The sequence below is a fragment of the Lutra lutra genome, chromosome 12, assembly GCF_902655055.1.
Source record: "Lutra lutra chromosome 12, mLutLut1.2, whole genome shotgun sequence".
Classification (NCBI taxonomy): domain Eukaryota; kingdom Metazoa; phylum Chordata; class Mammalia; order Carnivora; family Mustelidae; genus Lutra; species Lutra lutra.
Window position 1 is genome coordinate 26,458,395 of NC_062289.1, and position 26,943 is coordinate 26,485,337.

General features: G+C 53.9%; 1 protein-coding gene across 2 annotated transcripts in view; it reads left to right on the forward strand.

Moving 5' to 3' along the window:
• Positions 1-6,671, forward strand: part of ZBTB7C (zinc finger and BTB domain containing 7C) — a 341,438-nt gene extending 334,767 nt beyond the window's left edge. For both annotated transcript variants that reach the window (XM_047698044.1, XM_047698043.1), the window contains one exon: positions 4,071-6,671. In XM_047698044.1, coding sequence (XP_047554000.1) covers positions 4,071-4,722 — 652 coding nt within the window. In that variant the 3' untranslated portion in view covers positions 4,723-6,671. The remainder of the gene's footprint in view (positions 1-4,070) is intronic.
• Positions 6,672-26,943: the final 20,272 nt, after the last annotated feature.

Sequence of the window (26,943 nt, forward strand, 5' to 3'; positions counted from 1 at the left end):
GAGGGGAGTTAGCAAGTAGATGGGTGATCTTTTTTTTCCAGCTTTATTCAGATATAATGGACTTAGAGCATAGAAGGCCAAGGTCTACGATGTCAGGATACCACACTAATGTGTGGTAGTGCACACATTAACACACTCATCGCCTCAGATGGTTACATTGTGTGTGTGTGTGTGGCAAGAACACTTCAGATCTACTCTCCTAACAACTTCCAAGTATACAATGCTGTATTGTTAGCTGTAGTCACCGAGGGTTCCCCGAACTTAAAACTCAGTTAGTAACTGGAAGGGTTAGCTCATGAGGGTCTTGTAAGCCATGCCAAGGAGCCAGTTGGCACATCGGTCATCGGCACCACCAGACCTCCAGTCCCAAATGGAAGGGATGAAGAGCTCAGCTCCTGAGAGTCAAGCTAGAACACTTTCTGGCTAAACTTAGGCTGCCTCCTCAAACAAACCAGATCCGTGAGGAAGCAGGGGTAGAAGAACCATCTTCTGCAAAGCCAACTAGTTAGAGGGAGGTTCGGTGTAAACCCATTCCCCAGATGCAAACACTCACAGAACACCAGAGGTCAAAATGGTGCAGCCCAGCCTCCCATTTTAGAGGTCAGGAAACTGAGGCCCAGGGCACCTAAGGACCTGGTCCAGTTCTTGGAGCCTGCCTGCCCCCGGGCCTGCCTCTGCCAATGGGCCTGCACATTATATCCACGTACACAGGTCGTGACAGGGATGAGGAGGAGGTGTGACCTTAGAAGGCCATTCTCTCTCTGTCCTTGCTTTCCTCATCTTGAGCATTAAGAATTTAATTGAAATCAGTATTTTCAAGGTCCCAGCAAGTGTACTGCCAATAACATAGGTGGCCCGGCCCACTGACTCGACTGTGAATCAGAACATACTAATGCGATCCTGGTAGACCAGATGATCGCTAAATTCTTTTTCCAGGACTAACTTATCAGCTCTACTAACCCTCCCCACTGCTCCCAGGAAAGAAAAGTCATAGTTAGGGCCAGCCGGCTCCTGCCCAGGGCTGAGCTCCTCCCACGCCTGCCCCTGTCTTCTGGCCCCAGAGGCAGAAAGCTGACCACAAATGCTGACTATTCTGGTCTACACTTTCTGAGGCAGCCCTGCTGGGCCACAGGCTGGGAGTCCCTGGTTGGAAAATCAACCTTTCTCAATCTCAGAATACCTTGCAAATAAAACCCTACTCCAGATGGCTCCCCAGGCCTCTTTGCCCCTCATGGCCGGATACCTTTGGGAAAGTCGCTTGACTTCCCTGAGCTTCAACTCGTCCTCTCAGTGAGGCAATTATTCTAGCTATGTTGAATCTAACTCATTTGAACCCAGATTCTCTCATCAGTCCTAGACAATAGTAACTGATGTTGGGCCCTTGGTTCACTTCTGCACAGAGAGGTTAAGTACCTTGCTGAAGGTCACCCAGCAACTTAGTGGTGGGTCCACAGTGACAGCAGGGACTCCCAGAACCACCCCCCCCACCGCCATGGCAGCCTCGCTCTACACCACAACTTGCCTCTGAATGAATAACAACCTTCCAGGGTCCCTGAAATGGTGTATATTCATCGGCTCATAGCAGGTGCTCAGTAAAAGGAAGCGATCGTCACCTTCTGAGCTCTTCTTACACACTTCAGTTAAGTGCTGCTGAAATGTGACTTATTTTGGATGCTCTAATGAAAAGCTTGGGAGAAGCAATGGGTATTTATGTCTGAATATCTGAAGCCTTACCATTTGCACTGTCCATTACTTGAGAGTGGCCCTCCACATCAATACTATTGATTACATGTGATCATGATTTTGAAAAATATCCAGTATATCAGTTCATGGAGGGGGTTAAATAAGGGGCTATACTTAACAACCCAGAGCTGACTCCTCACCGAACCCTCCACCAGGCCCAGGGAAAGACACAAGTCCCCTGGCCAGTGACCAGCAAGCTTCAGCACTTCCCTGAGAGCCTTGAATGTGTGGAGTCCCAGGACCTGTCCCCCACGACTAAATCGGCACTTAGCTCTTGAGGTACAAATGGTACCGTGCACCCCGCTCCTGCAGTGCTGAGGAACGAAGCCTGAGTTCTAGGCTCAGCACTGCCATTACTCCTCTGGTGGCCTTGGCAAGTTCCCCTCCTGAGACCCCAGTCTCCCCTCCAGCCAAGGTAGCTCTTCAGGTGGTGCGGGGACTAGCAGGGCGGGGCTGGGGGTGGGTGGCAGCAGTAGTTGCATCTTGTTAGGAATGCAAATCTTCTGCTCTCTCCCACCACCCCACCTCTCGGATCAGAAGCTCTGGGAGTGGGGCCCAGCACGCTGCCCATGGAGCCCTCAAGGCCCTTCTTAGGCAGCCTCGAGTTTGAGACCCGCTGGCCCAGTTGCTTGCTAAGACTGCTTCCCGTTCAGACCCCAAGTCAACGGGATGAAATGTGGGTTGTAGATACCACAAGGGCAGCAAGCTGGCTGGGGAAGGGAACATGGGATGTCACAACAGGGTGCTACGCAGCCTAGGCGTGGCTGGTGGGTTGTGGCAGGAACAGGGAGTGGGGACAAGAGGATGGTCTGCTGTGTGGAGACACCTGCCCACTTTACATCCTCCTCCCTGCCCATCCTGCTTCCCACCCCCATCTCCATCTCCTGGGTGCCCTTCCGCCTTCCTGGGAGCACAGGTGGAAGGGGTGGCTCTGTCCTCCCTGGTCCTCCTCCCCTGATCCCTGCCAGTGTACAGGAAAATGTCCTTTTCTCTCCAGCCCCACCCCTGGGGAACCAGTCCAGAAATGAGAGCCAGTGAGACCTCTAGTGGCCAGGAGACACTAGGAGACCAGGACCGGCTCCCGCTGTCCTGGGGTTCTACAGAGCGTGGTTTAAATCTGGCCACTTTAGGGCGGATGCCTGAGCTTCCTCATCTGCTCTGACCTCAAACCCGAGCCCAAAATTATAGGCAGATGGTCCACCTGAGCCACACCTGCAGGGAGGACGTGGGAGACAGGACGAGGAGCTTGTTGGCCTGCCAGGCGTGGTCGAGGAAGGTTCCAGAAGGACCGTGAGATGAGTTCTTGCAGTCCACCTGACCCCACTTCAGTCAGGCTGGAAGGTTCCATTGGCCGGCTTGTGCAGAGCTCAGGCTTTAGGAAGACAGCCCTGTGAAGTCAGTTTTCTTTTCAAGATCACCAGGAGGTGTGTTGGATCTAGTCTGACACAAACCCAGATTCTTTCCAACAGCCCTGAACAACAGGAACCGATGTCTAATGCTAAGTTCGGCTCAGTGCTGAGATGTTAAGTAACTTGCCTGCAGACATTCAGCATGTTAGTGGTGGGCCCGCAGCTGGAGCAGGGCCTCCCGAGCCCAGGGGGAGCCCCACCTTCTCACATACCCTCCCTCTGAATAACAGATTTTTAAATCCTGAAAAGCTTTGCCCTAGATTAGGCTACATTCTTGTCGCACCTGGCTCTTTTGTAAACCCTGGGATTCTCAGCAGACAAAGAGGAGAGCCCATGACTCAGGATAAGAAACCACGGTGTGTGGAGACTTGAACAAGGTGTGCTCGGCTTCCATAGCCTCCCAAATTAGTGCTGAGGACAGACAGATCTCAATAGTCACCGGGGCCACCATGGGCCCCAAGGGCTCTAGGCAAAAGCACAGGACCAACAGGAGGGAAGACTGTCACCTGGAGCTAATGGGCATGAAATTAAGGTGCAACCCAGTATCAAAGGATGTCACACCCTGCAGGGACGAAGGACAGACTGCTGACCTGTGGGGAGAAGTGTCCCCAGAAGGCCCATTTCCAGTCTGAGGCCTCTGATGGAGAGGCTCTTGAAGATTCTGAGCCTAGGAGTAAAGCGAGTTGGGGGAGTGAAGGAGGCCTTTCCAGACTCAGCTCCTTCTCCAGCCCTCTAATCCCCCTGAGGGACCTGTTTGGAGTGAGGCAGGGGATGCGAGGAAGCCCCAGCACGGCCCCCTTTCTGGATCTGGGCACCACAGCAGGGGCGGGCCTTGGCAGGTTCTGGAGGAAGGGGGCAGCAGCGTAGGGGTGGCTCCCCGCGTGGGGCCCGGGGACTGACGCCCGCTCTGCGTTGCAGGCAGGACAAGCTGAAGATCCACATGCGGAAGCACACGGGGGAGCGGCCCTACCTGTGCATCCACTGCAACGCCAAGTTCGTGCACAACTACGACCTCAAGAACCACATGCGCATCCACACGGGCGTGCGGCCCTACCAGTGCGAGTTCTGCTACAAGAGCTTCACGCGCTCCGACCACCTGCACCGCCACATCAAGCGCCAGAGCTGCCGCATGGCCCGGCCCCGGCGCGGCCGCAAGCCCGCCGCCTGGAGGGCCGCCAGCCTGCTCTTCGGGCCCGGCGGCCCGGCGCCCGACAAGGCGGCCTTCGTGATGCCGCCCGCGCTGGGCGAGGTGGGCGGCCACCTGGGCGGGGCGGCCGTGTGCCTCCCGGGCCCCAGCCCCGCCAAGCACTTCCTGGCGGCGCCCAAGGGCGCGCTGAGCCTGCAGGAGCTCGAGCGGCAGTTCGAGGAGACGCAGATGAAGCTGTTCGGGCGCGCGCAGCTGGAGGCGGAGAGGGACGCGGGGGGCCTGCTGGCCTTCGCGCTGGCCGAGAACGTGGCGGCCGCGCGGCCCTACTTCCCGCTGCCTGACCCGTGGGCCGCGGGCCTGGCCGGCCTCCCGGGGCTCGCGGGCCTCAACCACGTGGCCTCCATGTCCGAAGCCAACAACTAGGCTGGTCCTCCTGGACTCCCCCGCCCAGTCCCGCGGCCCTGCCCCCTCTCCCGCCAGAACCCCCCCCCCCCCCGCGCCACCCAGTGGGTTTGAACTTCGTCTTTGAAATCACAAAGGAAACAAGAAAAAATATTATCAGCAACAGTGATACTTTCCAGGCCTCCTGAGGCCTCCCGCCTCCCTTTCGAAGGTGTCTGAGATGGACACCTCTTCCCAAAGGGCCTGGAGCCCCGGGGCCTGGCCTCCACCTGTCTCTCACTTTGGCTGTCACCCACAAACTCACAGGAGCCTGTGCCACAGAGGAGGCCACACCCTGAGTGCCCAGGGGCACTTTGGAGTTCTGTGGGGCTAGATGGAGGGAGGGAGTTTGGCCAGAGGCAGACGGGATGGAGCAGGGCTGAGGCCTACCTCAGGCCTACCCTAAGGGCTTGGGGCACATGTCCTCTCCTCCCCACAGTCCTGTGGCAAAGTCTCTACGACCGGCTCTGCTGGGTCATGTTTCTAGTCTCCGGCCATCCTGGGATCCTTATGGGAAATGCCCTGTTGGCGGGGAGGGCTCCTGGAAGCCCGGCCCATTTTTCCCCTCACTGCCCTATAACCTTGGACAGGTCAGTCCTCTCTACCCTGCTACAGAGGAAGGGCCGCTAATTTAGTTTCCCCTCTGGAACCCACCCACCCACCCACATACACACATCTACACAGCTGTCCCTTACAAAGAATTCTGGAGAAGGTGGGAGATTTGCACTCCTAAAGTCCTAATGAAAACACCTATCCTACCGGATCTCGTTTAATCACGTTCACCTCTGTATTAGCACAGGTGAGAAATGTGGCCACACTAGACAAGGGTGACAGAGAAGAGCCGCGGTGTGGCGTGTCCACAGGCAGCTCAGGGGAACTCCAGGTACTCCCCACCTCTCCCGGCAGGCAGGCCACTGTGTCAGGGCCCCTGGGAGGGCTCTTTAAGCATTTACCCCTCCTCCACACACCCCCTCCAGGGCTGTACAAAGTCTCTTGGTACTCCTGGGGCCAATACAGAAGGGATGGGGGCCCCTTGTAACACCTGGTGGCTGCCCTCCTCTACCCTGATTCCTGGAAACAGACAAAACACCTGGTTACCTGGGGTTTGTGTTTATTGTTCCTTAGGGCTTTGGGATCGCTGAGGATTGCCTTCAGCTGTATTTGTGCACCCTCCACCTCTCCCTCATCCCTCGGGGAGGAAGCTGGGAAGTTTGGCTTCCCTCAGGGGCAGGAGGCAAAGTCTTGGCTCCAGTATGGGTTGGAAGGGCTCTGGGCCTTAGGATTGCCCACATGCTCTCCCCGGTTCCTGAGTTTGTAGCAAGTTCGGAGAAGGAAGACCGCTTTGCTGGCCCAGCGCCTTCTTGTTCTTCTCTCCCATTTCCTGCCCCTGCCCCCGCTCCTTCTCTTGCTGGGTTGGCCTGTGTTTCTCAGCAGCCCCGACAGTGGGAGTGTCATCCGTACCGATTACCCAGGGCCGGTGTTCCCAGTCCAGGAGCTGTGGGCACAAGAGACTTCGGCTCTTCCTATCGCCTTGGCTTCTTTCTGAGCAAACAGAAAAAAACAAAAACAAAAAACAAAAAGGCCAGAGAAGACCACAGACTCTGTCCCCCTCGCAGCTCCCCAGAAGAGAACCCTGACTCCGCACTCCCCCGATGCCATTCCAATCAGAGGGAACAGCTTCGGACACCTTTCTGTCTCAGATGCCATCGTTCTGGGCAGCTGCATCATAGATTCCCACCTCCATTTCTGACACTCACTTCTGGAGCCCATCCACCAACATCCCCATGTTTCCCCCATCAGCCAAGGGATTGGGGCTGACCCAGACTTTAGAAAACAAGGAAAAATGAACAAATTGGAATCCAGTGGTGTTGGGGCTTTTGTTTTTATTTTGTAAAGGTAATGACTTCTTATAAACTCAGTTTTTCAGACGACTTGTTACTTCTTTTTGTTTTCTCTCCGCTGCAGTTTGGAGTCGTACATTGTAAAATATCCAAAGATCTTGAGTACTGTATGATGGAGAAGAACTTGACGCAAATGGGTTGGGGGTGGGGGGGCAGGGGTGCTTGCGTTTTGTTTCTTTTCTTTGTTTCTCTTTCCTTTTTTCTTTTTTTTCTTTTCCTTTTCTTTTTTTTTCCTTTGGTGTTTCAATTTCCCTGTCTGTCTGTGGGAAAACTTTGGAATTTTTCCTATTTATAACTTTTTTTTTATGTGATTGCTTTATGTAAAATGACACAACAGAGTTTGCCTTAGTGATTCAAAGGACAATCTTCCATAACTTTGGTCTCACGCTGCACCCCGCCGAGAAAAACTCTCAGCTAATTTTCTGGCCTATTTATTAAACAGTATTAATTGACTTGATTAAATTATTGAGAGTTGCACTTCTGTGAGAGGTGACCAGCAGCAAGTCAATGGCTAGGGGTTCACCGCAAAAAAAGGATCTGATGACCGGGTGTCACAGGGTTACAATAATGTCAAAGACGTCTTTGCAAAAACCACAAACCTTTGGGCCTTCACTAGTCACTTGGAGGACAGTGTCGTGAGGCACAGAAAGCAAGGCTTATTCAGTCTCCTGGTTCAGGTTGACTTCCTCATTCCAGGGCTCATTTTAGGTGTCCGGGGTGGTTCCATGGTGGGGAGGCCGGAGCTTAACTTCCTCAGCGTCTCCTACCTCTCAGGTGTGGGAGGCACTGTGCCATCACAAGCTTTGGGGCATCCGCGAGCCCCAGTGCAACATGTGTGTGTGCGTGTGTGTGCACGTGTGCGTGTGTGTGCACGTGCGCGTGTGCAGGGACAGACTGTGGTGTGTGAGCCCGCGAAAGTCATGGAGTGCTGACCCTTTGTCACCGCCAGTCCCCTTAGCTCCCCACCAAGGCATCCATGGCGGCCCCTGCTGGTCTAGCTCTGTCCTTACCCTCTCTCCTTTCCTGGCAATGGAGCTGGACTTCTCTTCCCTTCTCACCGAACCTCTTTCCCAAGCAGGGAACACGAGCTCCTGAAAGAGGTAAGGATTGCCATTGAACAGAGTCAACTCTACTCAGAACCCAGAGCACAGACTCTCTGAGTAAAACTGTTCTTTGAGCTGTGTTTTCTGGGTAACCCAGGGTTTCCCAGAGCCTCTTTTTCTGTTTGCAATCCCCCCTTTTTTTTCAATTAGCATCTGTTTTATTTATTTTAATTTTTATAAACATATAATGTATTTTTATCCCCAGGGGTACAGGTCTGTGAATCGCGTGGTTTACACACTTCACAGCACTCACCATAGCACATACCCTCCCCAATGTCCATAACCCCACCCCCTCTCCTGACCCCCCTCCCCCCAGCAATGCAATCCCCTTTCTTGCCATGGTCAGCATTCTTTTTTTCTTTTCTTTTTTTTTTTTTTTTTAAGATTTTATTTATTTATTTTTCAGAGAGAGAGAGAGAGAGAGAAAGGGCATAAGCAGGGGGAGCAGCAGGCAGAAGGAGAGGGAAATGCAGGCTCCCCGCTGAGCAGAGAGCCCAATGCGGAACTCAATCCCAGGACCCTGGGATCCTGACCTGAGCTGAACGCAAACACTTAACTGACTGAGCCTCCCCAAGTGTCCCATGGTCAGCATTCTTATAAAGCAAATGCAGCATTTCTCCATACAGAGGAAAGAACGAATGTGGGTTTCCAGGCTCCTTCCTGCAGTGTGCCCTCAGGCTACTCACCTCCCTACTCTGGTCCTCACGTGGCTCTAGTAACAAAAGGGAGCAATTACACCAGAGCATCTCCAAATTTTCCACCCAAATGCCCTTCAGCAGTGGGGAGTCAGTCAATCAAGAAATGGGGACTGAACTCTTAAAAAAATTGCCTGAAGCATCCCTCCCGTAGTGTAAAATTCTGCAATTGGAGGTTGTGGCTTTGAAATTCACATACCGACATTCTATCACATAATGTATATGCATTTGTCTTAATATAAAAATATCATTTTGAACTACTTGCCAGTTACATTACTTGTCTTCCCCCCCCTCCCCCCAAAATCTTCTAGTAAAGTCAGAACGTACCCCACCTACCCTGCAGACCATTGAGAGGCCCAAGCTGATGGCTGAGGGCTTTGGGGAGTCAGCACAACCCAGTGCAAGAAATATGAGGCCATGGATTCAAGATTTCACTCAGATCAGGCATCCTGGGCTCACTGGGTCCTCAGTCTAGGAGTCGATGTCCACTGAGGGCTATAGGTAAACACGGAGGAGGGGTAGGCCATGGGTCCAATACACCTTGACCCCTGGGGACTCCTAAACTCATGTGGGTAAAATCTCTACTAGTTCTGGCTGGGTGGGTATTCTATGGAGACTCGCCAGGCATGACCCGCTCCCTCAGGCCCCAAGGTGCTAAAGAATTTGGGTTGCTAACAGCAAAGGGACCTCCAGGACAGAGAGGAGAGAAAGGTTGGAGAATGAGACCATTGAGGACAGAGAACCATGTGCATCTTAACCTAGAGAGGAAGGCTTAACAGATATATGAAAACAGACCTTGGAATTTCTAAAGCTCTATCAGGTAGAGGGAAGATTTTACCCAAAGTCTGGCCAACTCCAACCAATAAGAGATATTCCAGGAGGTAGCTGGATGTCCGAGGAAAGGAAGGTAGCTTCTAACATGTACGGTGGTCCTAAAAAGGAGTGGGGTCCCTTGTGAGGCAGGGAGTTCTCAGTAGCAAAAGGGTTCAACACAGCCTTTCAATAATGTAGATGAGAGTCCTTTACAGAAGGAGATCTGTCCTTTGGGTCCCCTCCATCTGATTCGCGAAAGGATGAATACATATCCTCAGGTGACCGTGGAAGAAGGACTGTGCCAGGGAGAGGGGGTGACAAGTGAAAAAAAGATGAGATGGGACAAGTTCACAAAACCCAGCTTGGTGGCTCAGGGCCACCTACCTTCTCCCCACCCCCACCCCTTGTCCTGTGACCTGCAGCAACTTGGGGCCAGAGAAACAGGACTCTGTGTCGAAGAGGCCCTGACTTATTTTGAGACCCTGATTACGTGACAGAGGAGTAATGAACCAACGGGAATGAAGAGGGTCTCTCACCTTAGGCCTTTCTCTGCCCCCATAGCCTACCTTTACAGGACAAAAGTCTCCATTTGTAGGGCTGCAGAGACCCAGGCCATGTCCTGGAGGACCTTTTCCGGGACCCCATGCCTCCTGTCCTGGGACCTTGCCAGCTCTTCCTCCCTGAGGGCCTTCTGAGCTTACCGCAGAGTGGACGGGCGGGTATTTCCAGAAACACGCCTAACTGCGTGTTCCCCTGTGTGCACTTTCCCTTCTGAAAGCCACATGAAGTTAGGGCTTTGTGAGGGAAAGAGAAAGAACAGGGCCTCATGGCCACAGGCCCCCTCATGGGAAAAGTCTGTCACTCTTCAGGAGTAGAGGCCTACAAAAAGTCAGAGGCCCCTCCAGGGACCTGAGGTAAATTCTAGAATCGAAGATGTTTACATCCAGTGGCCTACTCCCCAACACGCCACCCCCCATGTCACCCTCCCCCCTTCTCCTGGTGCCCCTTTCTACCCCTGCCCTTCTGAACTGCCCTTCAGAATGTGGCCACTCTGTCTTTTCTGGCCTCCCCTCTGTTTACACCCAGATAGGAGCCACCAAAGGGGAACATGACTCACAGGCTCCCTCTCCCGGCCTCCGCAGACCCCTGATCCTCGTTCAGGGTGCAGAGGAAGGCCCCAGAGCGAAGCCACACCATGCCTCGAGCAGCCAACAAGGGTGGCTGATTTGAACGGACAGCCTGGAAATCACCCTAGCAGGCAGTTACCCGTCTGTCTGGACCTCCCCCACCCCGTCCCACCTCTCCCCTACCCTGCCGAGGGGTGCAGGAGTGAAGGGGGATGCAGGAAGCCAGCAAACAGCCTCTTTCCCTCCTTTCAGCTCTGAAGCACTGAAAACTGAGTCAAACATGCATTTCCAGCAATTGATGGGGAGAGGATTCCCTGGGGAGGCTTTGCTCATTTTTCCCTCCTTACCACATCCTGGGCAGGGGCTGTTGTGACCTTGAGGAACGGAGCCCACAGGGCTTACACCCAAAACTCCGGGCCCTGAAATGGACTGACAAATAAGGACAAAACATCTCAAATCTGGACAATCCTGGGAAGCCTGGAAACTGATGACTCGATCTGCAGCCAGACATGTGCCCGCGCGCACACACACACATACTCGCGCGCACGCACACACACACACACACACACACACAGGCTCATCAGACAAACGATACACAGGTTGATGTCATCCCTCCTCGTAACAATAGGAGATATGGCAGCGCGTAGATGAGACCCAGCACGGCCGCTTTCCCCACAAGCCTCCCTGCTGGAATATTCATAACGCACTCTCTCATCTTTATCCTCGTGATTTCTCTGTTTAACCATGAACTTTGACCCTGACAACACACGCAAAGGAATAAACAAAGAGGTTTCTGGAAGAAGGAAGGAAGACAGTGAATCAGACCCTTTCCCGTGTTCCTCTAGAAATTAATACATTAAGTGCAAACCCTCTGAGTAACATGAAGGCTTTGTGTTTTCTCAGAGGACTCCTAACATCCATCGCTGAACTGGGTTTTAACCTAAGAGGCACATATCCTCATCCCTCTCTGTATCAGCTGAGATTCATAGTTGAACCGCAGAGCTCACCCAGGCAGCTTAAGTAGAAAAGGCATTTATTAAAGGAAATGAGTCTCTTACAGAATCTCCCCCAGCGCCAAGGTGTCAGGCATGCCGAGTCCCCAAGATCAGTTGTGCAGGTTGTGCACTGCACAACACCGCCACTTTTGAAGAGGCACTATTCACACACTAGACAGATCTGTGTATTTGTTTTAAGAGACACTAGATTTGTATATCATAGCCAGTTTCCAGCAGATGGCAGTAAAGTGTACAGAAGGGGTGCCACGGTCAAATTTGCACCCAGTCCATGGCCTGGAGGCCGGGAAGCCAGGAACAACTCTGAGCCACCCAGTGTCACACTGCTCCAGCAGAGTTGAGTTCTGCAGCTGCTAGGCAGAGACCCCACAAATCCCCCTGCTGATGCTGGTCCCAAGACTGGGAACTCCCCACTGTGGCCCACTCTCCACCACCATCCTCCCAGAAAAAACAGATCCCACACACCTGTGCTTCCTCACCTTGCTCTCTGGTACCGGTGCATCTGATGGCTAGAGGTCAAGGCCTCGTTGCAGGCTGTCCGGGGAAAGTCAGCCTCTGGTTTCCACCTTGAGAAGAAAGGATTCGTGATGCGAATTCTCCAAACAGGAAAATAGTTTCAATAATGTGGTGTGGCCCCCAAACAGATCACATACCCAAGCAGTGTTCTGCAGATGAGGGATGGGCTTGAAGCCCAAAGTGGCCATGCGGTGAGGACGGGGCAGCAGGCACGCAAGCTCTGGCCAAGCCAGAGCTAGAGCCCAGACATGCTGACTCCCGGCCACGGTGCCACGCCATCCCCACGATGAGCGAAGGACCACCCAGAACAGAAGTCAGTTTGGACAAAGCTGCTGGCTGGTCTCCTCCTGATGCCTCCGTGCCCAGCAGCTCTGGTAAGTCCTCATTCAGAGCTTCCCCAGCCCTGGGCCTGTGGGACACACGAGTCTGCCATCCCAGATAGCACGCTTCGCCAGCCCGGGTCCTCTTTGTCCCCACTCTTCCTTCCTAGGGGGACTTAAAACTTGACCCCACATTCCTCTGCGGTGCTGACATTCAGCCCTGTGCTCAGCCTCCCTTCTCAAAAAGGGCTTTTCTAATTTAATAGGCATGGTAGAGCCCGAGTGTGAGTTTTAATGAAAATGGCTTTTTATTTTGTCATTTCAACATCATTCCATGGGAATGGCATTCTGAAATGCAGAAATACATTTTCATTTCCTAATGGCTGGGATTTCCCCACATAGGTGGGCCTTTGTGGGGTGGGGGAGGGATAGCCGTTGCGGGGAGGAGGGGGATGGCCTAGTAAGAAAGAACGGGGCAAAGAATGTCCCACTGTCAGGCATATAGGGGCTCAACGACCTGGCTTCCTCCTCCAGACAGAGCCGCTAGTGGCTGCAAAGGATCTCAAAGTCTCCCTCCCTGTCTGCACTCAGCCCAGCCTCAGCTCTGGGGGTGCGGGTGCCCTGACCCGGAGCTTCTGTCTGCACTGGAGTCCCCATGTCACTGAGCACCCTGGCTCGGCGCAGCAGAGTATGAGTTGACATGGACCCAGAGGGCTCTCACGGGGCTGGAGGAGGCTCAGTCAACATCGGCTTCCTGTCATCTCTCCTCTCTGCTCCCTCAGTAACATTTAAAATGATTGTGCTTCCTTACGTTCTTTACCGTTTTCCTTTCGTTTTGCTTTTCTTCCTCCAGTGGGAAAGGAAGAGGCGAAGAGGAGAGGGGGAGAGGAAGGGAAGGAGGGAGGGAGGGGTCAGCACACATGACTTACCCCCATGATTATCTGAGTTGTTGTTTTGGATAATCTGATGACGGGGCATCAGCCATGGCCAGAACCATGGGCAAGCTGCAAGATGCAAATGACAAGGACGTCCTCTTTTCAAATCCAAATGTGGAGCTGGTAATTTTCTCAGGGTTTGCCTGGCATGTGACACTGCTGGAAGACAACCAGGGAGGCCATTCAGCAGCAGCACCTTGATGACATGTGGCCAGGCCTCCTCTCCAGATGGTGCCCAGTGACAGCCCAACCTCCCTTGCCACCCGCCCCGCCAGGCACAACAGGACCATCTCCGGGGCTGACAGCGGCCGCCACACCCATGCCGGGTAGGGAGGCCAGCAGAGGCTGCCGGGCCTGTCCGACATGCCAGGAAAGGAGTCATGAGTTCAGAATTGGAGCCTAAAAGTGGGGTTTGAGAAGTTGAGAATGGTTGTCAGTACAGCCCTTTGGACTGGCAACCAGGCCCCGGCCCTGGGCTCCCCATGAGCCTAGCATGTAAGGAGCCTGAGCCCTTTCCGGACGGCGCATGCTCAGAAGGTCTGGGACCCCTCAAGTCAACGCCTCAACAGCTTCAAGCCTGTTTCCAGGGCCGGAGCAGACCTCCCCCAGGACTTTCTGAGGGCAGATTGCCGCAGGAGGTTCCCCCCAACCCCGCCCACAAGCTGAAGGATGACCAGAGGTGGCTGTTGGGGAGGAGGGACAGAACTTAGACCAGTAGATTGCAGTGTTCAAAGCGGGACCTCTCGCCGCTGGGGATGGCGAAGCAGGGAGAGGTGGGCGTGGCTATGGGCTGAAAGACCGGCTTTGCCCCACCGGAACCTCAAGAAACCGGAGGACTAGTGAATCCAGCTTTCTAGATCTTTCTGAAGGTATGCTCTTCAAGATAGGAGACTAGAACACAGTTTAATTAATAATTTGTTACCTTGATTTATATGTTCAGACATATGACATGGGGACCTCTACTCGTCTCCTCACCCAGGCCCTGCGATTGCTGGGGGAAGACCAAGGAAAGCCATCATGGTCTATGAGGAAACGGCATGGGTGGGGGAGGCTGTTTGCACTGACTTTCCACGGAGCCACCTGCATTTGATGGAGGGCGCCAGACGCAGTAGCGTGCCAGCGAGAAGGGGCTCCTTGTCCCCCCACCCCTGCTCCTCACCCCACTTTGCTGGGTCTTCCTTCCTCGACTCCACATTTTGAGAAGATCCTGTATGTTTTCTGGTCACATTCAGATATAAGAAAAGTCATTTTCCGTGATGTAAACAGGCCAGCCCAAACCAAGAGCAAAACTTCCATCTGTCTCCCATCACTGCACCCCTCCTACGCCACCCTCCACTCAGGCTCCTCTAGGGGGACAGGAACAGTGACTCTCTATAACAAAGTGTCACACACTGGGTGGCTTATAAACCACAGGAATTTATGCCTCAGGGTTGTGGGGGTTGGAGGTCTAAGTCAGGGTGCCTGCACAGGAAGGTTCTTCTGTGCTGTGGGCGACCATCTCCTTGTTGTGTCCTGGGAGGACAGAGAGCAGGGAGAGGAAGCAAGCTTCCTTGTGGCTCTTCTAACAGCACGAATCCCATCATGAGTCCCCATCCTCATGACCCCATCTCATCCTACTTACCTCCCAAAGGCTGCATCTCCTAATGGCATCCCATGGTGGGGGAGGAGGTGTTTCAACATATGAGTCTGAGGAAGACACAAGCACTCAGCGCCCCCCCCCCAGTCACAGGCCATCCTGTGCCCCACATCCTCACACAGCCACTAGCCACTGGTCTGGTTCCTCTGGTGGGAGAGGCGATGGCTTCAGGCCCTCCCTCACTGCCTATGCAGGGGTGTCTCTCCAACAGGGTGAGCAGTCCTGAGTCCCAGCATTGGCCCCTCCGTGAACAGGGACAGATGACAGGTGCTTGGGCTGTGCATGTAAGTTTCTGCGGGTTCCACTGGGTGACCAGCTGGACACTGAGTTGTGCTGACCTTTACAATTTCTCTCATGGGGTAAGGCAATAGGCCCTGGTGAATGGTGACAATGGCCTCCAACTTAATTTTATTTGGACATCAAAGACCGGTGTCTCTCTAATCTTCCCAGGGAGATATGCGTGAACAAAACAGGGGGCCAACAAAGGCGTTAACGCTGGGTCTGGTGTAGGCTGTTCATTCTCCTTCAAGTGCAGCCGGGGAGGTGCTTGCTTACAAGCCACAGAAGACCAACAATGAGGCAGCAAACAGATCTGTTAAAAGCATATCGTAGCTCTAAGGACTGACGGGAAATTGGAAAGCCAGCCCCAGAAAACTGGGAGAAACCAAAATAGGCATGACATCAGCATCCCCACAATCACCCCCAGGAGGCTGCCACACCAAGAACGTCGCCTTCCCTGGGCACCACTGTCTCCAGGGGCAAAGTCCCAGGCAGGAGCGTCCAGTGAGCCTCGGCTATCGCACTGGTCTCCCACATCTCCACATCTCCACAGGGAAGGGGGTTCCTGGCCTCTGAGCTTCTGGCTCACCCTAGTACTCATTCATTGGAGGGTCTCCCAAGTGAAGAAGTTGTCTGAATGCAGGAGCACAGAAAGGGGACAGAGGCCAACTGCAGTCAGGCTTGGCCTGAGGACATGGTCCCCTGTCATTTCTCTGTTCATACCAAGAAGAAGCACCATCCTGGCTTTTGATGCTAACAGCAGGGTCCAACCATTAGTTTAGATTTTTCTGTTTCCAAGACACTTATCTATGATTTGGGGATTTTTGAGAGTTTCCTGGATCACTTCCCATTCTCACTCCCTCTTTACCACCGCTAAGGACAACCTGATAGGCTTACCGGAACATAGGAGGCTGCTTTCCCAGCCTTTCCAGGCCACCGATTCTCTGTGCAACCTTGAGAAAGTTACTTCAACTCTCTAAATCTCTATTGTATCATCTGGAAAGTGGGGGGTGGGGCCGGAGGTAGGTGGCATGAGCCGCAAGGTATCTTTTGGCTGTCTCACCGCAGATCCCGTGTCAAGGAGCACTTGAAAGGGGCGTAATTCCCCAACCAAAGGCCATCCTCCCCTCTTTCCAGGATTAAAGTTGCCCAACACTCAGCACTCGGGATGTGTGTAAGCCAAGGCTGTGTGATGTAAAAATTGTCAGGAATGACATCACTCCAGATCCAAAGTAACCCGCTGGGGATGCCATTGAATAGCAAGCAAACAAGGCAAAACCACACCGGATCACTTCCTGCAAGGATGACCCTTGCGTCTTCCTGCGGGCGACGAGCTTGTTGAACATTCCATTCCTGGGCACACACGTGTGCAAGCATGCATGGAAGGTCGCATACACTCGCCTGTGTTGTCATCAAAGTGCTTAAAGTTGCATATGTAATTATCTCTGCAAAGAGCTTTGTTTTTCATGGGCTTTGCCTTCACTGCAGACACAGAACAAGTTCTTGGGCTTGCTTTCTGTTCACACTCTCTTCTCTGCTTTATTCACTATGCTGGATAGTCGCCTGGCCATAGACGTACCCGTTAATGTCTGCCTGCAGAATTTATTATCTGTCCAGACACCAGACACCAGGGTTCTCTGTGGGGTGACCCTCTTCTCTCTCTACCCCCCACTTCCCTTCTGCGGAGGGGTGGGAAAGAGGGGGAGTTGAGGGAGGAGTAGAAAGTGATGAAAAGTGCCTCTGAGTTGAACACTGGAGGGAGGATGAGTCGGTTTGTGTATCTGCTCCCCAGGGTTGTCTACAGATAAACTAAATCTCCACGACTAGACTCCACGTCGTACCCTTCGGTACCCTGTCCGCACGCAGGTTACCAGGTCACGTGCCTTCCCCACCAGAAGGCTCCTGGAGAGCCTTTGCCATTCTTCCCGGATTGACACAGGGGCTGGCCCCAAAGAAAGGCTTAACAGCGCGTTAATAAAGAATGCTGTCTTGTACTTAAACAGCACTTTCCCATCAGAAAGCTGCTGTTCTGGGTGATTTCACTTGATTGGTAAATGCAGTTGTCTCCACTCATCAGGCGAGGAGGCTGCGGCGTAGAGAAACGGAGGACACAGTGGTGGCCGGCGGGGGAGTGGATTAGAAGTGTTTCCTGCCTGCTCAAGCTTGTCCGGGACACTGCCTTGAGGATAGGGCTTCTCTCTCCCCTGGATAGACCAGAACTCAGCTTCTCACAGAGCCCAGTCAGTGGGTCACAAAAAGATTTTTGGAACTCATTCTAGAACCGTTGCCTTGGCCTCTCCACCATATTCAACGTCCCCTCTCTAAAGCCAGGTTTTCTCCTGAGGACAGCTCTTCTCACTGCCCTAAGAGACCCCGCTGCTGATACACCCCCGACCCAGATCACCAAAAGCCAACAGCAAGCCAGCAGGGAGAACACCCCCCCCACCCCGCCCTGTTCTATAGGCTGTCCTCCCTGCTTCCCTCATCCCCTGCCCCCGGGATGCTAACTAGGGGGGAAAGGAAGTGGAGCTGGGAGGCGAGCTGCCCAGCTGCTGTGCTATTTCTCGCTGGCTGGCCGTGGCTCCAGGGATGTGTCAGTGTCCTCTTCTTCTCCTCCCTGACTCTCCTTGGAGGGGCCTCTGCAAACTCTAACCTCCCCAGCCTTCTAGGAGGGATAGTGATGGTGGTCATAGCAGCAAGCTCACTTCTCTGTCCCCCTTTGGGATGGTGCCACTCACATCATCATCTGCCCCCTTTCCCTCCCTCCCCCAACACATGTGCGTTCCAGAGGCTTCCATGTTAAGATTTATTGTCAAACCACACTGGCCTTCCACTGGGCCAGGAGCTAGCCCTTGGCCAGGACTTTGGCCCCAGCACCCCCAGAACTTGGGACCCTGTCGCCAGTATAGCCTTTGCTTGGGGGACTGGGTATCCTGCCCTAAGCCCCATTTTCAGAGGCACACCGGGGCCTGTTTCCTGATGTGTCTCTCCCCAAGATCAGAAGTCCATTGAGTAGTGACACTGAATAAAATACAGGGTACCCGATCACATTTGAATTTCAGATCAACAGTGATAATCTTTCAGTTTAAGCACACACCTGAGATATACTCAGAGTAAAAAGAATTATTTGTTGTTTATCTGAAATTTCAAATTCAGCCAGGTATTTTATACATCTACTTGCTAAATCTAGTAAGTGTACCAGGTGGGCAAGGGGGTGTGCTCACTTGGAGCATATCCTGGGTACCTGGGACCCCGCATCAAAGGCCAGAACCCACTTCTAGAGACTCTGCTGTTTCCTTTTACTGTGGGCATCTGGTCCCCCTCGTGTGTGTTCTCCTGGGTCTGAGGAGTAGGCTGGAAGCAACAGTTCTAAGCTGGGCATCCACACATGCTCTGGAATCAGGCCCTCATGGGGAAGTAGGAGCCCAGGGTGGGGAAAAGAAGGAGCAGACCATGGGCAGGGCCTCCATTTGTCCTCCACCGGCCTGCTGATATGAGGGGTAGGCCACCAGCCTCCACCCCAGAGCAAACCTGTGCCATCCACAACTGTTACACTTTCCCCTGAAGCAACATCCACACAGGACAGTGGGGTCTCCTCAGTGGGTTCCCCTGGGAAAGGGTGCCTGTTTGCTGACCAGGTTGAGGCCGTGCTATGGCGATGGGCTCCCGCAGGGTCTGCTGTCAAGTCACTACTATCTTTACTGTTCAAGAGGGTGTCCCAGACCACAGACGCAGAGAGCCTGGGTAGCACGTGGAATTTAAGGACCCTCCTGCCAGGAAGCTCAGCAGGTCCCGGGAACAGCCCAGTGCCTCAGTTTCTTCAAAGATTAAAAAAACCAGGAAAGCTCCTATGTCTTGGATAGTTGTGAAAATTAAGTGTGATTTGGCAAAGCGATGGACACAGTAAAAGGATGAGTGGTTCCCAGGGGCTGGGGGAGGACAGATGACTAGGGAGCATGGAAGGTTTTTAGGACTGGGAGATACCAGGATACCACAGTGGGGACACATGTTCTCCCACACCCGTCAAATCCCATAGACGGTACAAGGACGGGAGTGACATCTCATGTAAACTATGGTCAGCCTAGGTCCCTCCACTGTAACACGCAAGCCACTCTGCTCCAGGGTGACGACAGTGGGGGAGGCTGGGCCGGGGGAGGAGGCATTGGCCTATATGGGAACTCTGCATTTCTGCTCAATTTTGCCCTGAACCCAAAACTGCTCTAGAAACTTGGTATGCTAAGGAATGCGTCAGCCCCGCCCCCCCACCCCCGTCCTTCACTTAGCCCTGAGACGGACAGCGCCTGCTGAGACCCAAGCCTTTACAGAGAGCTAATCTGAGCAAAGTAGCTATTCCTTCTCAAGCTAGAGCGAGACTTGGGAGACGTCTGCCCAGGAGCAGAAAGCACCCCCACGGGACACGGAGACACGACGGCCCGCCAGGGGGTCGGGGGCAGATAAGACGGCGGGCGATGGAGGAGGAAGGCAGGGGTCGGGGAGCAGGACGGAGCGGGCTGGGCTCCCCAGCGGCGTACCCTGGGAGGCACGGAATGGGAGACGACTGCGAAGGCGCCCCCGCCGCCCGCGTCCTCCGATCCTCCCGGCAGCGCCGGTGCGCTCAGCGCTGAGCCTGGGTGGGCCGAGGCGGGGTCCGCGGCGGAGAAGCAGCGGATAGAGGGGAGAAGGGAAGGGCTGGAGACCGCAGGCCAGCCCCCGCCTGCCGCCGCCGGCCGCGCAGCGCCCCCGTGTGGCTGCCGCACGCAGCTGCGCCGCTCAGGGAACAAAGCGCTGGACGGGGGGCGGGGCCGGCGGGGCAGCGCGTGCTGGGGCCCGGGGCTCACGCACGCGGGTTGTTGCGGGGCGGGAAGCAATGGGGCTCACACGCTGCGCCCCCAGGGAGCACTCACGCCCCACTTGAAAGGAACTGTGATTCTAGTCTCGGCTGCTGGAGATGACTCGTAGGGAGGCCAGCAGAGAGGGGAGGAGGCCGTGACACCCCACCCACTGGGCAAGATCTCCACGCGCCCCAGAAGCTCCAGTGTGAGCGCTGAGCCGCTGGTAGAGAGCCGCTTCCGAACAGTTGGGTGCCGAGAGAGGGAAGGGCGCACTGCCTTGGATTGGAAGCTTCCGTTCATTCAGGGAGCTCCGGCAGAGTCGCAGAGCCTTCGGAACAGAGCCGAGAGGGTGGTGGCCCCAGACGGACCCCCCTCCCTCTGAGGCCTCTGCTATGCGCTGAAGTTAGCAGCAGAGAAGCACATGGGAGAGGGTCCTCCACCCAAGGCGCCTGCGCGCATAACCTGGAGACCCCGCTACAGAGTCACCATCTCCAGAGCAAGGGGGATCTCTCCTGCCAGAGTCTAAACAACCCTGTAGCACTTTGTGTCCCTTGGTCCTTTCCATGCCCTGTCCCCTGTCCTGCACCATTTCAGGAGGAGGAAATGCTTCCTTCCCCAGTAAAACAAAACCCGGACCTGCCACAGTTGGCAAAGGGATTAGACCCTGGTGCTGCCCCCCACAACTGGACACAGTACCCCACCCTTAACCTTCCTGCTTGGCTGAGTGCAGGCTGGGACAGCCACTAAGGTCTGACTGGAGGCTGGGGACGAGGGGGGAATTCAAGGGCAATGGAAGAGACACAGGTGCAGATCCTTTTCCCCAGAAATGATGACATCCCTGCAGGGTGGTGCTGTGGACCCCAGCAAGACAATTACTTCAGCCTAGAAGACACACACACACACACACATACACACATTGAGCCAGGCCCCAGCAATCCTTTGGTAGGGATATGAACTTGTTCCTTTTCACACAGCCTTTGGCTATGGAGCCCCAGTCTGCTGGAGCCCCCACCACCTACAAGACCCTGTGTGAGCACCTTGCACCAGCCCGTCCAGCCTGGTGACTTCCTTCCCACACTGGAGCGTAAGAGTCTGCTCTCACTCAAACCTGACCCTCACCCTACTCCCCAACTTCTAGCCTCAAATACCACCCTCTTCCTCTGGTGGTTGGTTCCTCAAAATTACCACCCTGTCTCACTAGTGGGCCTGCCTCAGGGGGTGCTGGGTGTCATTAGCGGTTGATTAAATACCAGAGCCTGTGGTAGTTTGCATCATTTCTGGGGACTCTTAGACATCCGGCCTTTGCTTAAGTAGTAACTTCCCTGATGACCTGCTTTCTTGGGGAAACTCATCTTGATTTAAAAATCGCATAACAGGGGCGCCTGGGTGGCTCAGTGGGTTAAAGCCTCTGCCTTCGGCTCAGGTCATGATCCCAGAGTCCTGGGATCAAGCCCCGCATAGGGCTGTCTGCTTAGCAGGGAGCCTGCTTCCTACTCTCTCTCTCTGCCTGCCTCCCTGCCTACTTGTGGTCTCTGTCTGTCAAATAAATAAATAAAATCTTAAAAAAAAAAAAATCGCATAACAGAGCACACTTGTTCTGCAGAAGGCCAGGTGGTAAATATTTCCGGCTCTGCAGGTCACACCATCTCAGCTACAACTCAACTCTGCCCTTGTAGTAAGAGCAGCCACAGACAATAGGTAAATAAATAGATATGACTGTGTTCTAATAAAACTTTATCGATAAAAACAAGCAGCGAGCTGGGTTTGCCCCCGCCCCCAGACTAGATTTCTTCTCCCTGTTCTCCACCTGTAATCTGTATTTTGGCATCATGGCTTAGTCAAGAGATGAAGTGGGTTCAAAAGACCTCAGCATGGCCTCAGGACATCACGGTGACTAAGTCAGGCCCAAACGTCACAACTTGGTGATCCCCAAATCTCAGAGTCCTCTGCTGTGGGCTGCAGAATAGCCATGAGAGTTAAATGTTGGTGAGCACATTGCTAAACTCTGAGGTACTCTGCCTGTACGCATTGCCCACTGTAGGTCTGAGCTCCATCTGAGGACTAAATGGCGGTTGGGGGGTGGGTGGTGGAGGGCAGAGGGTCCTGGTGTCACTGGCCTGAGGGTTTGTGCTTGACCTGGTGGGTTCAGGCAGAAGCTAAAAACCTTGGGATATTATCACCGGCTTCCTGGTGCTCTCGAAGTCATGGACAGCAAGCTACTGGATTTGCACGGCTGTCTAAGTGTTTGTGACCTCAGCTTCCACTCTCCCGGCTCCGGCTGGGCTGACTGTGGCCGCCCAGCAGACGCTCTTTCCAGAGTTACAGCAATAGTGAGCATAGCAAAATCACCTTCTGGGGTGGATGACCTCAGGCACTGGGTCCAGCCGGGTCCTACCCACCTCTCAGTCTCCCTCCTCCATCTTGCCACATCACAAGGAGGCTGTTAGGGGAGGACGGAAGAGGAGGAGCCTCTTTGGTCCCTTACTTCTCTCTCCTGGGACCTGGTCAGGCACTGCAAAGGTGCTCTGTCCGCACTAGGTCTGCCCAGAAGCAGACCAATATGCTTGCTGGGCCCCTAGAGCCTCAGAGAGGTTAGGCTACGTGGGCATCTGGGCACCATTCCAGGGGCCTCTGTGTCATTTCCTGGTGACCTTCACGCACACAGAAGTTGTTAGGTGGGGCAGGCCTTTAAAGGCCCAACCTTGCTAGGAACCCAGCGCAGCATCTGAGGAATGGTACCAACCCACTCAGTGTCCCTCTGTTGCAGGCCAACACACTCATTTTACAGATGAAGAAACTGAGACCCCAGAGAAGGGAGCGGCAAGCCCTTCTGATGAGCAACACCCCACTTCTAGATTCTGTTCTCTCCCAATCCAGTATGGCAGGCAGCTTCTCACATCAGCAGTAATGACTGTATTTATTATTTATTTATTTTTCCCCTCCGTACTCTTCCAGCCCACCCCACCCCCCATCAGCAGGATGGCTACTTGGGCCCTCTTGAGGCAAAGGGCTACAAAGGAGGGCTCAGGGCTGTTTGCAGATCCTTGGGGAAATGGAGCTGCCCAGCAAGAAGTTGGGGTTCTGTCCTCCCCTCCCAGGAGGCCAGGGCGGGTCCGACAGTGAAGCAGAGGAAAAGGTTAGGTCAAGAAGAGCAGCCTTCCCAGCCTGGGCCTGCGGGCGCTGCTTCTCCAAAGGGAGGTGGCAGGAAGTGTCAGCCACCAAGGGAACTGGCGGGGTCCAGCCCCCAGGGCCTGGGTGCAATGACCTCATCAAGCATTTCCAGCTTTTATGATCTGCCAGCAAGGCCCTCAAGTGACGCAGGCCAACCTCCCCTTGCAGCCTGTTCTCCCGGGCTCCGTGATCTCAGCCCCATTGGAATGCCACTGCCATTCGCACGCCCCTGCCCAGGCCACAGGCCACAGGGCACAGGCCAGGGCATGGAGCAGGGGCCAGAGGGAGTGGAATTGGTCTAGAAGAAGAAAGGAAGTCAGCAGGTAGGTGAGTGGAAGATGTCACCCCAGAGGCCGGGAACGGGGTTCCAGAAGCAGAGAGCACTAGGCCCTGAGGAGGAAGAGTGAGGGGACTGAAATACGGAAGAAGCCATGGAACAGCTCTTCGGTGGTCCCGCAGCCTGGGGATCCCCAAACTGGCTCACATGGGGCACCTGCCAGCTGCTGCTCCCTTCCTCAGCCTGGGTGCCTGGCACAACCACCGTCTCCCACCACATGCACACACGCACGCACACACACACACACATGCACGCACGCACGCGCGCACACACACACATGCACGCACACACACATGCACGCACGCGCACACACATGCACACGCATGCACACACGCGCGCACGCACACATGCACGCACGCGCACACACACATGCGCACGCGCACACACACATGCACGCACGCACGCACGCACACACACACATGCACGCATGCACGCACACGCACACGGGACTGACGCGTCTGGCCGACAAAGCATGGGCATTGAGTTCAAAGCCGGGACTGGACACTTGATCACAGAATGCCCATGGGCAAATTATGGGCCCTCCCTGAGCCTCCATTTCTGTGAAAAAGTGAGACTAGCACTAAGAGTGTCTTTGTAGGACCAGCGTGAGGCAATGCACGAGGTAAGTGTGTGGCCCGACACAGAGGACGCGTTCAGAAGAGGGTAGTTACTGTTGTTACAGAGCAAGGAGGGCAGGTTCGAGAATCCTCCGAGGCCATGTCCCCGCCTTTGCACCCTGCCGGCCCCCGGGGTCAGGAGGCAGAGATTCCTGGAAAAGACAGTGATCTCAAAGTCACGTAAGAGCTGGAGCCCCCTGGGGCGCCTGGGTGGCTCAGTGGGTTAAGCCGCTGCCTTCGGCTCAGGTCATGATCCCAGGTCCTGGGTTCAAGCCCCACATCGGGCTTTCTGCTCAGCAGGGAGCCTGCTTCCTCCTCTCTCTCTGCCTGCCTCTCTGCCTACTTGTGGTTTCTCTCTGTCAAATAAATAAATAAAATCTTAAAAAAAAAAAAAAAAAAGAGCTGGAGCCCCACACGGATGGACTCCAGGTGTGAAAGGGCAGCACCGTGAGATCTGAGTCTTCATGAGTCTATCCCATTGGACTTCGGACGCTTCGAGAAATGATTATCCCTGTTTTAACAAATGTCACGATTAAGGCTTTGAAAGCACCAGCGGCTACACACAGCGGCACAGCCAGCAGACGACAAAATCGGGATTTAGAATTTTTTTTTTAAAGATTTTATTTATTTATTTGACAGACAGGGATCACAAGTAGGCAGAGAGGCAGGCAGAGAGAGAGGAGGAAGCAGGCTCCCCGCTGAGCAGAGAGCCCGATGCGGGACTTGATCCCGGGACCCTGGGATTTAAACCCAGTAGTTCCCCACCCAGAGCCCCACCTGTCACGAAACCCTACTTTTCTAGGGTCAGGGACCTAATTGTGCAGATGTGTATTCATTCAGCACCTATTAACCGGACCCTCGCCCCCTGCATGACCCCTATCTAGGTATTGTCTACACTCAAGAGACGAGGGGACAGTTGGGAAAAGCAACCCACAATGGATCAAAGAGAAAATGTAACAAGTCATTTTCTCACTGGAGGTAGTAGGGAGGGTATAGACATCTGCCATTACCACAGCTTAAATACAATACATTTCTCTCCCTCCCACGACAGTTGAGAGGACAGTGGCCGGGACCCGTGGGCAGTTCTCTCCCACGGGGACATTCAGGGACCCAAGTTCCATTCAGCTCTCTTCCCGCCACCTCCTATTGTGGGGGTTCTCTACCTGGACTCCACACGGAGAGCTCAAGGAGTTTGTGAAGTGACGTGAGGCCAAAAAAAAAAAAAAAAAAAAAATCACATCTCTATTTTCACGAACTTTTAAAAGAAATTTAACATTTCCTTTTTTATGAGTGTGGTGATAAACCACCGCAAAAACAGTGGGAATCGAGGACTCTGCTGTCAATAGGCATCATGGGGACCTTCGTGTCCTATGACAGTGTCACAGATATCCCAAACTATCATTGAACATTCGTTCCTATTTCAAAATTATAGTTTGCTGTCTGTCCTGCTGCTGTTGGATGTCATTATTTAATGTCGACAAAGGCACACAATTCTACTCTCACGGGTCTGTGTGTGCGTGTGTGTGTGTGTGTGTGTCCCGTTAGGTATTTTGACATCTACATGCCAAAAGCTTTCTTCTGTAAGCTCCTGTATTTTATTTTATGCATTAAAAAGATTTTTTTAAAAAAATAAACTGTCCTGGTCAAGGACACAGGCTTCACCAGGCTGCCAAGGAAGCTCATTTGTGACCCACTGGTGACCCAGCCCCTGGGAATGAAGAGACGGAGGAAGGACGGGACAAGCAGCTCCCTTCAAGGCGAGCAATGCACACGTTGCCCACGTCACTCCATGTCCACTCTGAGTGACAGCCTTGCACGGTGGCCACGGAGGGCTGGTTGCGGGGACGACACAGGAATCGGGCCCCTAGTTTGGAGACCATTCGCCAAGACACTATTGTATGGAAAGGAAAAAAAGAAAAGAAAAGAAGGAAGGAAGAAAGGAAGGGAGGGAGGGAGGGAGGAAGGAAGGAAACAATTTTGAATTATATAACCTGGAGTTTTCTTATCTATAAAAGTAGGAGGTAGAAAAAAATGGTAGAATAAAAGCAACTACCTTTTTTTTTTTAAATTTGGTCAGTTGATATCTTTTTTCAAATGAAATCCCATCATTCAGACAAAAATAGGGTATCTTGGTTAAGTAGGGCCGGGGAGCCAGCGCCCTGTTGGCTTGGCCTCCCGCTTCCTGCCCCTTTCCCGAAGGGGGATCCCTGAGGCTCTTCCCAGGAAACTCCAGGCCCAGAGGAGTTTGGCACTGGAGGTCTGGGTGGTGTCTGAGGCCCCTGCCAGCCCCACCTTCCCCTGAGGCTGCCACGGCCTGAGGATGGGTCATCTCCGACATCCAGCGACAGGTGCGGTCTCTCCCCAGACAGAGGCCCATCTCTGTGGGCAAGAGAAGAAAGGCAGGGAAGGTTTGGGGGAAGTGATATGTACCGAGGACACCGTGGACTTGAGAGTAGCCGACACTGAGACAGAGTGTGGCAGTCGGGGCGTAGGACGAGAATGGCAGGTGCAAAGCCTCTGGAGTGGGAATGGAGAGACCTCTTCAGGACATGGGGGTGGGTGGGGGCGGGGCGGGGACTCGGTACAGCAGAAGGTGTCATGAGGACAAGAGGACCAGGCAGGTGGCAATCTGGAGGGACCAGCCCAGCCCACACCCACAGCCTTGTTCCCAGCAGCCGTGGCCTCCGGGGCTCAGGACCTCCTGCTTGGAGACAGCCCCAGAAGCAGAGCTTTGGTCTGGAGAACCTGGAATGCGGGGCAAATAGTCAAACCTAGAATAGCACTCATTTTTTTCTTCCACTGTTTTTTGTTTTTTGTTTTTTTTTAAGATTTTATTTATTCATTTGACAGACAGAGATCACAAGTAGGCAGAGAGAGGGGGGGAAACAGGCTCCCCGCCGAGCAGAGA